This window comes from Bufo gargarizans, chromosome 5 (assembly GCF_014858855.1).
Source record: "Bufo gargarizans isolate SCDJY-AF-19 chromosome 5, ASM1485885v1, whole genome shotgun sequence".
Lineage (NCBI taxonomy): Eukaryota > Metazoa > Chordata > Amphibia > Anura > Bufonidae > Bufo > Bufo gargarizans.
Window position 1 is genome coordinate 214,864,337 of NC_058084.1, and position 16,858 is coordinate 214,881,194.

Sequence of the window (16,858 nt, forward strand, 5' to 3'; positions counted from 1 at the left end):
AATCATTTTGTTACAATGCAGTTGTATCTGATATGCTCATGTGAATATCTGGTCAAGCAGCTCAGCAACAAAACCTTTCTGGAATTATTGGTGAAGAACAGTATTCTCAGACCATCCTCTTCGAAACATCAAATAAGGAGCAAAAACAAATGATGCAAGAAAGTATTAGCCCACACATTTCACAAATGTAGTCGTTTTGGCAGTACACAATGAAATGGAACAATAGCATCGTACACTTCTGATATCTCATGACACAAACGGCAGGAGTTTGATTAAAATCTTGACCTCATTTATGTTACGCAGCAGCTCAAAGGCTTCTTTTCCTTTTCACTATCTTGTATGACTTTTCATGCGGCTATTAACAACAGAGCAGACTCTAATTATCCTCTTTTTATTACACAAGTCATATGTTATAATAACAATAGATTGAAGAAATGTAATGTCAAAAAGAAACAAAATCAAACTTAAAAATATAACTTTCTTGAAAAGGTGTTTAATTTGATTCCTTGCTTGTCTTCAGGGCTCGTAATGAAAGTTCATAGGTCAAAAACATTGCAGCACTCATTGGAAAGCCTCGTATGGCATTTACTGTGATTCCCCTGAAAAATACCTGTAAAGATAACAGTTACAAATCATTGAAAGAATTTGCTCCATAGTGAATATAACAGATTCTAAATTAGATTCTACCACAAATTTGAGTTGATTCACAATTTATTTTTTAAATAGGAAAAATTCCAACTTCTATGTAACCTATATGTATGAACAAGAAGTACTTATTATCAGTACTTATTATGACTGAATGTCCCTTATTTTAACTGGGGAGATAAGGGTTTCCCATATGCTTCTGGCAACACTCATCACTGGGGGGAAATAGGTTTAGGTATTAAAGATGTAATCGCAGAGATTGGGGACTATCTGTCTGGTTTGGCAACATTGAAATGTCTATAGGGAATACTCTGTTATAGTAATCACCAAGTCTCTAGGCACATCTAAACTTTTTTTCAGCATTTTTAATAGCATGTAAAAAACATACTCTTTTCTTATTAGCATTTTTAGTGGGGCTGTTTATTTTGAATAATTTTATACATGTGTTTTTTCTTGAATCTTAAATCACGATCGCCCATTTTCAGGTCACACGATATGAGGAAGCAAATAGGAGGAAGTTCATCTCTTAATTTAGTAAAATAGTTTGTCTTTACCACTCTGATGGGCAGTTGCATAAAATCCTCTGTCCCTCTTGAAGACAAACACCTTTGTGACCATGAGGTAGATGCATTTGCATTTTGCTATCAGAGTCTATTTGATGGCCAGTTACCTTACAAATGTATAAGCCTTACACCTACTTTTTTTCTACTTTTTTTGCAAAATGTTTTTATTATACTCATGAATCATAAAATTGTAAGCATAATTCATTAAAATCAAACAGAACACAAAAGACATTGCCCTTTTTTCAGTTCCTATTGCATTGTTTATTGTACTCACAAGATAAAAAAAATAGTATAAGCAGAACCCACATCAGAGGCTTCACTTATGAGAAGCAAAAACCCTGAGCTGTCTGCAGATAGGTGTCTTGTGTGTTATAGCAAAGCTTCTGCTTTTGGCTTATGTGGCCAGACATTTATTTATAGAGTGGCTATCCAATAGAAGAGCATCTGGAAAATATGTCATTTATATTTCCCTTTTCCCAGGTACCATTGCCTGGTTTATATGACTCTCTATGCTTTCTTGGTGGTCTCCACAGGGAGAAACTTAAAGGGGTTGGCCTCCTTCTGGTTACTGTTGACCAATAGATTTGTGAGAAGATTGTATGGCACTTACTAATATAGCCTTTGTTGCTATTCTGCACCATTTTCTATATTTTATAAAGTATACTCCATTGGTTACAAAGTCTTTTGTGCTGTCCATACAGAGGTCCTGTCCATAAAATGGCCGCTGATGAATAGTCATGTGACCAGGCAAATCACCTCCATGTGATGTCTCCTCCATTCAGACACACTGCACTTGCACTAGAGATGATTTGGAATATACTTGAAATATGTGAAATATAGAAAATGGTGCAGAATTTCAACAAAGGCTATGTTGCTAAGTGCCATATAATCATATTACAAACACAATGGTCAACAGTTAGCAGGAAGTGGCACCTTTAAAGTGTACCTAACTATTCAACAAACATTGCATGAAACAATACTACAGTGTGTACATGAGCAATAATACTATTTCTGGCCACTATATGACTATATTTCCCCCTGTGTGCTGGATGTATAGTTTGTACTCTCTGTCCCCTCAATGCTGTGGGTTCACACCTGTGCTGCCCTCTGTTTAGTACCCTCTCAACTAAAAATGGAGGAATAACTAAAACTTAAAAAATAGCAATGTGACAATAGTTTTTGTATGTTGCTTCATACCGTTTGTTGTCTCTGGCACAAATATCAAAATATTATCCCTAGATGACATGCTTTCCCACTTGAGAGGTTTGATTAAATAATTTGGTGCAGGTTCCCTATGTCTGGATTCGCCAATATTAACTATAATGGGACCGGCAGAGATCCGGCCACAACCTGGCAAATGTGGAGAGAGTCATCCAGATGAAAACTGCCACATATTTGCTGAATTGCAGTCAGATCTCTTCTGAATGAATAAAAATCCCTCGAACAAGAATTAAAAGAAACTCTTGACTGGCTACAAAAAGCGACCACGAGCTGTGATACATGCCAAATGGGGTGCTACTAGGTACCAACCATGCAGGGTGCCAAAACTTTAGCTTCAGGCCCTTTTCCTTTTTTTATTGTTTTGAAAATGTAAAACATGAAAATAAAAAACTTGCTTAAAATACAAAAGGGAATGTGTCATCAAAAAGATATATATATATATATATATATATATATATATATGAAACGAAAAAAGGACAGCACTCCAAGTAAAAGTGATGATGATTTAATCACCCATGTGCAGGCAACGTTTCAGCTCATACAAGAGCCTTTATCAAGCTTGATAAAGGCTCTTGTATGAGCTGAAACGTTGCCTGCACATGGGTGATTAAATCATCATCACTTTTACTTGGAGTGCTGTCCTTTTTTCGTTTCCTATTGATGGGGTAAGCTGCTACATCCCTGGACATAGCACCCTTTTTGCATTCCGGTGCCGCCATTGCTTTCCTTTTTATATATATATATATATATATATATATATATATATATATATATACAGTACAGACCAAAAGTTTGGACACACCTTCTCATTCAAAAAGTTTTCTTTATTTTTATGACTATGAAAATTGTAGATTCACACTGAAGGCATCAACAAGGCATCCACAAGAATTAACACATGTGGAATTATATACATAACAAAAAAGTGTGAAACAACTGAAAATATGTCATAATCTAGGTTCTGTAAAGTAGCCACCTTTTGCTTTGATTACTGCTTTTCACACTTTTGGCATTCTCTTGATGAGCTTCAAGAGGTAGTCACCTGAAATGGTCTTCCAACAGTCTTGATGGATTTCCCAGAGATGCTTAGCACTTGTTGGCCCTTTTGCCTTCACTCTGCGGTCCAGCTCACCCCAAACCATCTCGATTGGGTTCAGGTCCGGTAACTGTGGAGGCCAGGTCATCTGGCACAGCACCCCATCACTCTCCTTCATGGTCAAATAGCCCTTACACAGCCTGGAGGTGTGTTTGGGGTCATTGTGCTGTTGAAAAATAAATGATGGTCCAACTAAACGCAAACCGGATGGAATAGCATGCCGCTGCAAGATGCTGTGGTAGCCATGCTGGTTCAGTATGCTTTCAATTTTGAATAAATCCCCAACAGTGTCACCAGCAAAGCACCCCCACACCATCACACCTACTCCTCCATGCTTCACGGTGGGAACCAGGCATGTAGAGTCCATCCGTTCACCTTTTCTGCGTTGCACAAAGACACGGTGGTTGGAACCAAAGATCTCAAATTTGGACTCATCAGACCAAAGCACAGATTTCCACTGGTCTAATGTCCATTCCTTGTGTTCTTTAGCCCAAACAAGTCTCTTCTGCTTGTTGCCTGTCCTTAGCAGTGGTTTCCTAGCAGATATTCTACCATGAAGGCCTGATTCACACAGTCTCCTCTTAACAGTTGTTTTAGAGATGTGTCTGCTGCTAGAACTCTGTGTGGCATTGACCTGGTCTCTAATCTGAGCTGCTGTTAACCTGTGATTTCTGAGGCTGGTGACTCGGATGAACTTATCCTTCGCAGCAGAGGTGACTCTTGGTCTTCCTTTCCTGGGGCAGTCCGCATGTGAGCCTGTTCTTTGTAGCGCTTGATGGTTTTTGTGACTGCACTTGGGGACACTTTCAAAGTTTTCCCAATTTTTCGGACTGACTGACCTTCATTTCTTAAAGTAATGATGGCCACTTGTTTTTCTTTACTTAGCTGCTTTTTTCTTGCCATAATACAAATTCTAACAGTCTATTCAGTAGGACTATCAGCTGTGTATCCACCTGACTTCTCCACAACGCAACTGATGGTCCCAACCCCATTTATAAGGCAAGAAATCCCACTTATTAAAACTGACAGGACACACCTGTGAAGTGAAAACCATTTCAGGTGAATACCTCTTGAAGCTCATCAAGAGAATGCCAAGAGTGTGCAAAGCAGTAATCAAAGCAAAAGGTGGCTAATTTGAAGAACCTAGACTATGACATATTTTCAGTTGTTTCACACTTTTTTGTTATGTATATAGTTCCACATGTGTTAATTCATAGGTTTGATGCCTTCAGTGTGAATCTACAATTTTCATAGTCATGAAAATAAAGAAAACTCTTTGAATGAGACGGTGTGTCCAAACTTTTGGTCTGTACTGTATATATATATATAATCAAAATAAATGCAACGCAGCACTCCTTGGATAAAAAGTGAAAAAATACAAAATGTACTCAACTCATGTTGATACAGGCAACGTTTCAGCCTCACTTGGCTTGATAATGGCTCTGTGAGAGAGCTGAAACTGCCTGTATCAACATGTGTTATATACATTTTGTATTTTTTCACTTTTTATCAAAGGCGTGCTGTGTTACATTTATTTGGATTGTGTTTGGACCCCAGGACCCAGGGGAAAACGCTGGCACCTGAATCATTTGTATCACTTGAAGTGAGGAGTGCTGCCCTGCCATTTTCTGGAGATATATATACATACATACATACATACACACACAGATATATATATATATATATATATATATATATATGTATATATGTATATATATATATATATATATATATATATATGACAGAGATTTCTAATGTATATAACCATAATAACAGAGCATCTTCTATGTCTAGAAGAAAGAAGATGTCATCGTTATCATAATAAAAGGGGCTGTGAATGATTGGAGAAACAGCACCATATGTATCTGTGGTTTGTATCTGGTATTGCAGCTCCATTAAAGTGAATTGGGCTGAACTGGATTTTTATTTTTAACCTTGTACAACACCTTTAGTGAGGCTACAAAACTCTCTGCCACAAGATGCTGTGATGGTTGTGCAAGTTCAAGAGGGGTGCTGGATGGCTTTCTGAAATTTGTAGTATTATTATATATTATTTTTATGATACATTAATAAGTTCTGGGCAGTTTTTCAGAGATGTTGATCCAGTGAGTTATTCTGATTGTCAGTTCAGAAGATAGGAAATAAATGTTACCCTAGTATAGGGTCATTAGTGACCACCTCATAAGGTTTTTTGATTCCTCAGGAACTTCAGAGTAGATGTAAAGGTTGTGCCTTTTTTTCAACTTTCACCAGTGGGGGGTTGGGGTGGGGGAAAGATTGGCATATGGCCCTCAGGCTGATCCCCAGAAGATATTTAAGGCCGAAATCCAGTGGCATATCGCCAATAGAGGAAGACCAGGCAGTCGCTATTGGGCCAGTAACTTGGGGGGCCCGGGCAACCTGCCTAGCTGCCCTCAAGGGAGATGGCAGTTTATGGCAGGGCATGGAAGCCAGAAGACAGAGGAGGGACCATTCTGTGTACTACATTCTACAGAGGGGAGTTATTCTACAGATTGAGACCATGCTACTGAGGGGGCCATTCTATGAACTACAGAAGGGGGCATTCATCAGAGGGGGATATTCTATATACTACAGATGGGGACACTCACTATACTAGAGAGTGGGCTAATATATACACTATCAATACAGAGGGGGCGTTATACTACAGGGGGCATGAGAACACTATACTTATGGGCACTACAGGGGGCACTATAAGACAGGTGGCATTATACATTTGGGCACTACAGGGGGTGAATAATATATAGTGGCACTACAGGAGACACTTTGTGGGGCTTTATAAATACAGGGGCTATTACAGGGGGCATTATAAGTACCGGGGCAACTATAGGGGGCTTTGTTACTATTAGCAACAATTTTGCTAATCTGTTATAATAAAAACATTTTTAATGCAGTAACTTTTTTGCTGTACACAGAATAAAATAAAAAAACTCAATGCAACATAATGTACGCTGATGCAATCACTACCATGAAGCCAAAAAGATCTAAAAAAAATAAGTCTAAAATGATTGTAAAGAAATTATGTAATTTCCTAAAAATGAATCATTCAGAATCAGACATCTATGGAGACATGATGAGAAAGATTTTTAACTATATTTCTGATTGAATTTTTTTTTAATGAAGTCTTTTTAATTTAACATTTTCAATAAACCTTTTCTTTAGGAACAGGCACATTATTAGTCAGTGAATGAGCCTGAAACAGTGCCCTTAACTTACATCTGATAAGAAACTTGTGATGTACATTCTTAACACGTCTTACATAGTAGAGAGTGCATGGACTTCTTATGTAAATCACTCAGGGTTTAACAGGAAAAGATTTTGTGGCACATGATTTTCCAGTATGTATAATATGCGCAGGTGTATTGTACATACTTTTTCCGACATGTGAAAATGTGAAAACAGTTGGAGGTAGAGTTGTGTTGAGCACAAATAGTTAAAGGTTTCTAGTTAGAAAACAAAGCCCATAGTGGCAAACACAGCACTAGTGGATAGCCTTAAAGGGTAGACTCAGCAGGGACATTCAGAAACGTCCTTTTAGGCTGGTTTCACACAAGCAAGTTTAATGCGTTGAATTCGCAGCATGAATTGAGTATGCAGCACTCACGGGGTTGCATTGCATTATATTGATTTATGATGCTATGTAACCCTTACAGTTCTGGAATGTATTGGATAACACTGACATAATGCTGTCAGTGTTATACAATACATTCCAGAACTCTAAGGCTCCTTTCAGACGGGCGAGATTTCCACGCGGGTGCAATGCGTGAGGTGAACGCATTGCACCCGCACTGAATCCGGACCCATTCATTTCTATGGGGCTGTGCACATGAGCGATGATTTTCACGCATGACTTGTGCGTTGTGTGAAAATCGCAGCATGCTCCTCTTTGTGCGTTTTTCACGTAACGCAGGCCCCATAGAAGTGAATGGGGTGCGTGAAAATCGCAAGCATCCGCAAGCAAGTGCGGATGCGGTGCGATTTTCACACGCGGTTGCTAGGAGGTGATCGGGATGGGGACCCGATCATTATTATTTTCCCTTATAACATGGTTATAAGGGAAAATAATAGCATTCTGAATACAGAATGCTAAGTAAAATAGTGCTGGAGGGGTTAATTATATTTTTTTAACTCCCCTTAATCCACTTGTTCGCACAGCCGGCATCTCTTCTGTCTTCATCTGTGAGGAAAAGGACCTGTGATGACGTCACTGCGCTCATCACATGGTCCATCACATGATTCACCACCATGGTAAAAGATCATGTGATGGACCATGTGATGAGCTCAGTGACGTCATCACAGGTCCTTTTCCTCACAGATGAAGACAGAAGAGATGCCAGCTGCGCGAACAAGTGGATTAACCACCTCCCGACCGCTGTACGCACCGATGCGTCCGGGAGGTGGTTGTTTAGTTCCTCCTGGACGCATCGGCGCGTCCTCTCGCGAGACGCGAGATTTCCTGTGAACGCGCGCACGCAGGCGCGCGCGCTCACAGGAACAGAAGGTAAGCGAGTGGATCTCCAGCCTGCCAGCGGCGATCGCTCGCTGGCAGGCTGGAGATCCGAATTTTTTAACCCCTAACAGGTATATTAGACGCTGTTTTCATAACAGCGTCTAATATACCTCCTACCTGGTCCTCTGGTGGTCCCTTTTGTTAGGATCGACCACCAGAGGACACAGGTAGGTCAGTACAGTCCCACCAAACACCACACTACACTACACTACACCCCCCACCCCCCCCCGTCACTTATTAACCCCTTATAAACCCCTGATCACCCCATATAAACTCCCTGATCACCCCCCTGTCATTGATCACCGCCCTGTCATTGATCACCCCCCTGTCAGGCTCCATTCAGACGTCCGCATGATTTTTACGGATCCGATCCATGTATCCATGGATCCGTAAAAATCATGCGGACGTCTGAATGGAGCCTTACAGGGGGGTGATCAATGACAGGCGGGTGATCACCCATATACACTCCCTGATCACCCCCTGTCATTGATCACCCCCCTGTCATTGATCACCCCCCTGTAAGGCTCCATTCAGACGTCCGCATGATTTTTACGGATCCGATCCATGTATCCATGGATCCGTAAAAATCATGCGGACGTCTGAATGGAGCCTTACAGGGGGGTGATCAATGACAGGCGGGTGATCACCCATATACACTCCCTGATCACCCCCTGTCATTGATCACCCCCCTGTAAGGCTCCATTCAGACGTCCGCATGATTTTTACGGATCCGATCCATGTATCCATGGATCCGTAAAAATCATGCGAACGTCTGAATGGAGCCTTACAGGGGGGGTGATCAGTGACAGGGGGGTGATCACCCTGATTACCCTGATCACCCCCTGTCATTGATAACCCCCCTGTAAGGCTCCATTCAGACGTCCGCATGCGTTCTGTGGATCCGATCCATGTATCCATGGATCCGTAAAAAGTCATGCGGATGTCTGAATGGAGCCTTACAGGGGGGGTGATCAGTGACAGGGGGGTGATCACCCTGATTACCCTGATCACCCCCTGTCATTGATAACCCCCCTGTAAGGCTCCATTCAGACGTCCGCATGCGTTCTGTGGATCCGATCCATGTATCCATGGATCCGTAAAAAGTCATGCGGATGTCTGAATGGAGCCTTACAGGGGGGGTGATCAGTGACAGGGGGGTGATCACCCTGATTACCCTGATCACCCCCTGTCATTGATAACCCCCCTGTAAGGCTCCATTCAGACGTCCGCATGCGTTCTGTGGATCCGATCCATGGATCCGTAAAAAATCATGCGGATGTCTGAATGGAGCCTTACAGGGGGGGTGATCAGTGACAGGGGGGTGATTACCCTGATCACCCCCTGTCATTGATAACCCCCCTGTAAGGCTCCATTCAGACGTCCGCATGCGTTTTGTGGATCCGATCCATGGATCCATGGATCCGTAAAAAATCATGCGGATGTCTGAATGGAGCCTTACAGGGGGGGTGATCAGTGACAGGGGGGTGATTACCCTGATCACCCCCTGTCATTGATAACCCCCCTGTAAGGCTCCATTCAGACGTCCGCATGCGTTTTGTGGATCCGATCCATGGATCCATGGATCCGTAAAAAATCATGCGGATGTCTGAATGGAGCCTTACAGGGGGGGTGATCAGTGACAGGGGGGTGATCACCCTGATTACCCTGATCACCCCTGTCATTGATAACCCCCCTGTAAGGCTCCATTCAGACGTCCGCATGCGTTTTGTGGATCCGATCCATGTATCCATGGATCCGTAAAAAATCATGCGGATGTCTGAATGGAGCCTTACAGGGGGGGTGATCAGTGACAGGGGGGTGATCACCCTGATTACCCTGATCACCCCCTGTCATTGATAACCCCCCTGTAAGGCTCCATTCAGACGTCCGCATGCGTTCTGTGGATCCGATCCATGGATCCGTAAAAATCATGCGGACGTCTGAATGGAGCCTTACAGGGGGGGTGATCAATGACAGGGGGGTGATCAGGGAGTCTATATGGGGGATCACCCCCCTGTCATTGATCACCCCCCTGTCATTGATCACCCCCCCCCTGGTAAGGCTCCATTCAGCCATTTTTTTTGGCACAAGTTAGCGGACATTTTTTGTTTGTTTTTGTTTTTTCTTACAAAGTCTCATATTCCACTAACTTGTGTCAAAAAATAAAATCTCACATGAACTCACCATACCCCTCACGGAATCCAAATGCGTAAACATTTTTAGACATTTATATTCCAGACTTCTCACGCTTTAGGGCCCCTAAAAAGCCAGGGCAGTATAAATACCCCACATGTGACCCCATTTCGGAAAGAAGACACCCCAAGGTATTCCGTGAGGGGCATATTGAGTCCATGAAAGATTGAAATTTTTGTCCTAAGTTAGCGGAAAGTGAGACTTTGTGAGAAAAAAAAACAAAAAAAATCAATATCCGCTAACTTATGCAAAAAAAAAAAAATTCTAGGTACTCGCCATGCCCCTCATTGAATACCTTGGGGTGTCTTCTTTCCAAAGTGGGGTCACATGTGGGGTATTTATACTGCCCTGGCTTTTTAGGGGCCCGAAAGTGTGAGAAGAAGTCTGGGATCCAAATGTCTAAAAATGCCCTCCTAAAAGGAATGTGGGCACCTTTGCGCATCTAGGCTGCAAAAAAGTGTCACACATCTGGTATCGCCGTACTCAGGAGAAGTTGGGGAATGTGTTTTGGGGTGTCTTTTTACATATACCCATGCTGGGTGAGAGAAATATCTTGGTCAAATGCCAACTTTGTATAAAAAAATGGGAAAAGTTGTCTTTTGCCAAGATATTTCTCTCACCCAGCATGGGTATATGTAAAATGACCCCCCAAAACACATTCCCCAACTTCTCCTGAGTACGGCGATACCAGATGTGTCACACTTTTTTGCAGCCAAGGTGGGCAAAGGGGCACCTTTCGGATTTCGCAGGCCATTTTTTACACATTTTGATTTCAAGGTACTTCTTTCACATTTGGGCCCCTAAATTGCCAGGGCAGTATAACTACGCCACAAGTGACCCCATTTTGGAAAGAAGACACCCCAAGGTATTCCGTGGGGGGCACGGCGAGTTCCTAGAATTTTTTATTTTTTGTCACAATTTAGCGGAAAATGATGATTTTTCATTTTTTTTCTTTTTTCCTTACAAAGTCTCATATTCCACTAACTTGCGACAAAAAATAAAAAATTCTAGGAACTCGCCATGCCCCTCACGGAATACCTTGGGGTGTCTTCTTTCCAAAATGGGGTCACTTGTGGGGTAGTTATACAGCCCTGGCAATTTAGGGGCCCAAATGTGTGAGAAGAACTTTGCAATCAAAATGTGTAAAAAATGCCCTGCAAAATCCGAAAGGTGCACTTTGGAATATGTGCCCCTTTGCCCACCTTGGCAGCAAAAAAGTGTGACACATCTGGTATCGCCGTACTCAGGAGAAGTTGGGCAATGTGTTTTGGGGTGTCATTTTACATATACCCATGCTGGGTGAGAAAAATATCTTGGTCAAATGCCAACTTTGTATAAAAAAAATTGAAAAGTTGTCTTTTGCCAAGATATTTCTCTCACCCAGCATGGGTATATGTAAAATGACAGCCCAAAACACATTCCCCAACTTCTCCTGAGTACGGCGATACCAGATGTGTGACACTTTTTTGATGCCAAGGTGGGCAAAGGGGCACATATTCCAAAGTGCACCTTTCGGATTTCACCGGTCATTTTTTACAGATTTTGATTGCAAAGTACTTCTCACACATATGGGCCCCTAAATTGCCAGGGCAGTATAACTACGCCACAAGTGACCCCATTTTGGAAAGAAGACACCCCAAGGTATTCCGTGAGGGGCATGGCGAGTTCCTAGAATTTTTTATTTTTTGTCGCAAGTTAGTGGAATATGAGACTTTGTAAGGAAAAAAAAAAAAAAAATCATCATTTTCCGCTAACTTGTGACAAAAAATTAAAAATTCTAGGAACTCGCCATGCTCCTCACGGAATACCTTAGGGTGTCTTCTTTCCAAAATGGGGTCACTTGTGGCGTAGTTATACTGCCCTGGCAATTTAGGGGCCCAAATGTGTGAGAAGAACTTTGCAATCAAAATGTGTAAAAAATGCCCTGCAAAATCCGAAAGGTGCACTTTGGAATGTGTGCCCCTTTGCCCACCTTGGCAGCAAAAAAGTGTGACACATCTGGTATCGCCGTACTCAGGAGAAGTTGGGGAATGTGTTTTGGGGTGTCATTTTACATATACCCATGCTGGGTGAGAAAAATATCTTGGTCAAATGCCAACTTTGTATAAAAAAATGGGAAAAGTTGTCTTTTGCCAAGATATTTCTCTCACCCAGCATGCGTATATGTAAAATGACACCCCAAAACACATTCCCCAACTTCTCCTGAGTACGGCGATACCACATGTGTGACACTTTTTTGCTGCCAAGGTGGGCAAAGGGGCGCATATTCCAAAGTGCACCTTTCGGATTTCACCGGTCATTTCTTACACATTTTGATTGCAAAGTTCTTCTCACACATTTGGGCCCCTAAATTGCCAGGGCAGTATAACTACCCCACAAGTGACCCCATTTTGGAAAGAAGACACCCCAAGGTATTCTGTGAGGGGCATGGTGAGTTCCTAGAATTTTTTATTTTTTGTCGCAAGTTAGTGGAATATGAGACTTTGTCAGAAAAAAAAAAAAAAAAGAAATCATCATCATTTTCCGCTAACTTGTGACAAAAAATAAAAAGTTCTATGAACTCACTATGCCCATCAGCGAATACCTTAGGGTGTCTACTTTCCGAAATGGGGTCATTTGTGGGGTTTTTCAACTGTTTGGGCATTGTAGAACCTCAGGAAACATGACAGGTGCTCAGAAAGTCAGAGCCGTTTCAAAAAGCGGAAATTCACATTTTTGTACCATAGTTTGTAAACGCTATAACTTTTACCCAAACCATTTTTTTTTTGCCCAAACATTTTTTTTTATCAAAGACATGTAGAACTATAAATTTAGCGAAAAATTTATATATGGATGTCGTTTTTTTTGCAAAATTTCACAGCTGAAAGTGAAAAATGTCATTTTTTTGCAAAAAAATTGTTACATTTTGATTAATAACAAAAAAAGTAAAAATGTCAGCAGCAATAAAATACCACCAAATGAAAGCTCCATTAGTGAGAAGAAAAGGAGGTAAAATTCATTTGGGTGGTAAGTTGCATGACCGAGCGATAAACGGTGAAAGTAGTGTAGTGCCGAAGTGTAAAAAGTGGCCTGGTCATGAAGGGGGTTTCACCTAGCGGGGCTGAAGTGGTTAAGGGGAGTTAATTTTTTTTATTTTTTTTTTAACCCTTCCAGCCCTATTTTACTTAGCATTCTGTATTCAGAATGCTATTATTTTCCCTGCTTACAATAATACAAATACAATTCTTCTGTGAAGAAGTTCGGGTCTGGGTACCACATTGCACCCGTGGAATAAAAACTGAACAACGGAACGCAATCACAGTCAAAACTGACTGCAATCGCGTACCTACTCTCACGGGTTTTCCGCAATGCACCCGGGACGCATCCAGAGCCAAAACGTGGCGCCCGTGTAATAGAGGCCTAAGGGCTGTTTCATGCTCCGTGTGTGAGTGTGATCCTCTGCTCTGGACTTGCAGGAGCGCACGGCATTATCAGGATTTATAATGCTATGTGTCTCTGCGTGGCCTTTTTTTCCACAGGATCATAGTGACATAAAGCTGTCAGTATGATTCTGTAGAAATAAGGTCAAGCAGAGGCACATAGCATTCATGATAATGCCGTGCGCTCCTGCAAGTCCAGAGCAGAGGATCACACTCACACACGGAGCGCGATTCCCGCAATGGACTCGCTCGTGTGAAACAGCCCTAAGGGTTACATAGCATCATAAATCAATATAATGCTATGTGATCCTTAGGTCAGGACGGGATCTCTCACAGACACACGCACTGAACTCGCTCATGTGAAACCAGCCTTAGAGTCATATGCAGATCCACTGGATGTTTTAAGTCATTTTAAGTACGGTAGTTATATGTTTTATTAATTTGAGGCAACTGGAGGGTAGACATTTTTTCTTCTATGAACGTTGGAGATAAAGACAAAGACAAAGTTAATACAAGACACTTACCAATGAATTGCGATTGTCTATATTGCCTACTTTGCTTGCCTGATTTATTTTTCCATCATATTTGGGGGGAGGGGCGGTCCGCCCCAGGTGAAGGCTCTCAGGGGTGTGTCAGAAGCAATGAGCGCTTCCATCAATACAGATGTAAGCGCTCATTGCTGGAGCGCTGGGGGCTGCGGTCCTGTCACTCACCGCTCAGCTCTCAGTGCTCCTTCCCTCCTTCAAGCTGGCGATGCATAGAATGGTGAAGCAGGAAGACTTCTCCCCGCTCCACCATTCAGCCTGCAGGCACAGATCGCACTGCCAGCCTGTATGGGAGGAGCCTGCAGCCGGAAATCTGCAGAAGCTCCGCCCACACAGTGCTGTAGAGCGATCTGTGCCTGCAGAGAAGAGAGGAATGTGAGCTTCAGGAGCAGGACAAGGCAAGTAGTTACTGTGTTTTTGTGTTTGTTTTTTAAAACAGAGGGGGCACAGAGGGCTTTATTACTATGGAGGAGGCACAAAGGTCATTACTACTATGGAGGGGGCACAGAGGGCATTACTAGCACAGTGGGCATAACTACTTTTAAGCGGGCACAATGGTCATTATTACTGTGAAGGGGGCACAATGGGCATTATTACTGTGAAGGGGGCACAATGGGCATTTCTACTATGGAGGGGGCACAGAGGTCTTTACTAGCACAGTGGGCATAACTACTTTTAAGCAGGCACAATGGTCATTATTACTGTGAAGGGGCACAATGGGCATTATTACTATGAAGGGGGCACAGTGGGAATTATTACTATAAATGGGGCACAATGGGAATGATTACTGTGAAGGTGGCACAATGGGGATTATTACTGTTAAGGGAGCACTAAGAGGGCATTACAACTGTGAAACAGGCACAGCGAGGGCATAACTACTGTGAGGGGGCACACATCTTTACAAAACTAATGTAAAGGTTGTACAATGAGGGCAATACTACTGTGAGGGGGTACCATTTTTTTTTAAGTATAGGGGGAGGGGTCCAAAGAAAGGGTCCGCCCCAGATGCCAAACACCTTAAGCATGCCACTGCTCAAAACACATATTAACATAAGTATGAATATTGTAAACATGATTCATAGAAAAGAGTGAGTATTATATGGAATGCTCCACCAGAGCATCTTCAGTTATCTTTTTAGCATTGGCCATAATTTCTTTGACCAATTTCTCTAATTCTATAACTCTCCTATCATCCCTCTTAAATAATGTGTCCAATTCAATTTTAAGTGGGGGTATTTTCTTAAACATTGGGGAAACCATTGCTTCCCAGTCACCCAAGTCCCTCTGAACAATGTTTATAGAAATTTGGTTTAATTTGATGTTAGCTCGTATGTCTTCTCTTCCGATTATCACTAGTCCATGTGTCAGATTCACACACCAACCTGTGAGAGGCGCCTGGCACTGTACTTGTCATTGCCATGTGAAGAAGGCCACCCTTACTGCACAGACTTTGAGACCATGTCCATGAATTATTGACTTCCATTCAGAGTTTGCAGTTGGATTAGACAGCTTCCAGCATGCGATGCAGCACAGCCATCCACATATTCCAGCTCTCCTGTTGTACAGGAACCATGCCTGGTCTCATCTCACAGCAGTTGGAGTATATTGACTTCCACACTTGGCCTTTCTTTGTAAACAGGGGGTGGTGGCATAGTCCATACGGAATATCAACAGTGCGTTTTCCTTTAACATACGGAGTACAAGTCTAGAGTCCATTATTCTGTGGCACTCTCCTCACTTTATGTCTTGAAGTCCTAGACTTAGGTGTTTTAGTGAACAGGTTCCCTATCATACCACAAACCATAGCTTGGGACACATTATTACGACTAAGTGAATCATTCAGTGCATTCACAGTTTTCTGAAACCCTGCATATCTGCAGCAATAGTTTGAATGTCTTGAATATACATCTTCACTTCCGCTAGTGTTTAAATCAACTCTTCCCCCTTTAAGCAGTACCTGCTCCAACTCGCCTACAACATTTTTATCTCCTATTCACATCCCTAAACTACTGATAATATACAGTGGGATGCGAAAGTTTGGGCAACCTTGTTCATCGTCATGATTTTCCTGTATAAGTCATTGGATGTTACGATAAAAAATGTCGGTTAAAGATATCATATAGGAGACACACACAGTGATATTTGAGAAGTGAAATGAAGTTTATTGGCTTTACAGAAAGTGTGCTATAATTGTTTAAACACAATTAGGCAGGTGCATAAATTTGGGCAACACAAAAAAGAAATGAAATCAATATTTAGTAGATCCTCCTTTTGCAGAAATACAGCCTCTAAACGCTTCCTGTAGGTTCCGCTCTCGTCCTCTGGTTGGCCCTGTCTGCGTTCTAAATCTCGCGCCTGCGCCGTACCGGTCTTCAGTCGGCGCAAGCGCACTGAGAGGAGGACGCTCGCTTGGCCACTTCTTCCTCAGTGCACCTGAGCCGGGTGTAGATGTGACGTCATCGGCGCAGGCACATTGAGGAAGGAGTGGCCGAGCAAGCGTCCTCCTCTCAGTGCGCCCGCGCCAACTGAAGACCGGTACGGCGCAGGCGCGAGATTTAGAACGCAGACAGGGCCAGCCAGAAGACAAGAGCGGTCGCTGGCCCTGTCAATCAACAGGAGGAGGGGGCGTTTATTTGAAAGGAGGATGCGGC

The 16,858-nt window shown here is 42.5% G+C and overlaps 1 protein-coding gene across 3 annotated transcripts in view; it reads right to left on the reverse strand.

The window, feature by feature from the left end:
- Positions 1–377: 377 nt before the first annotated feature.
- The window catches only part of LOC122939062 (solute carrier family 25 member 48-like), a 184,696-nt gene continuing 168,215 nt past the window's right edge, over positions 378–16,858 (reverse strand). For all 3 annotated transcript variants that reach the window (XM_044295008.1, XM_044295009.1, XM_044295007.1), the window contains one exon: positions 378–610. In XM_044295008.1, coding sequence (XP_044150943.1) covers positions 537–610 — 74 coding nt within the window. In that variant the 3' untranslated portion in view covers positions 378–536. The remainder of the gene's footprint in view (positions 611–16,858) is intronic.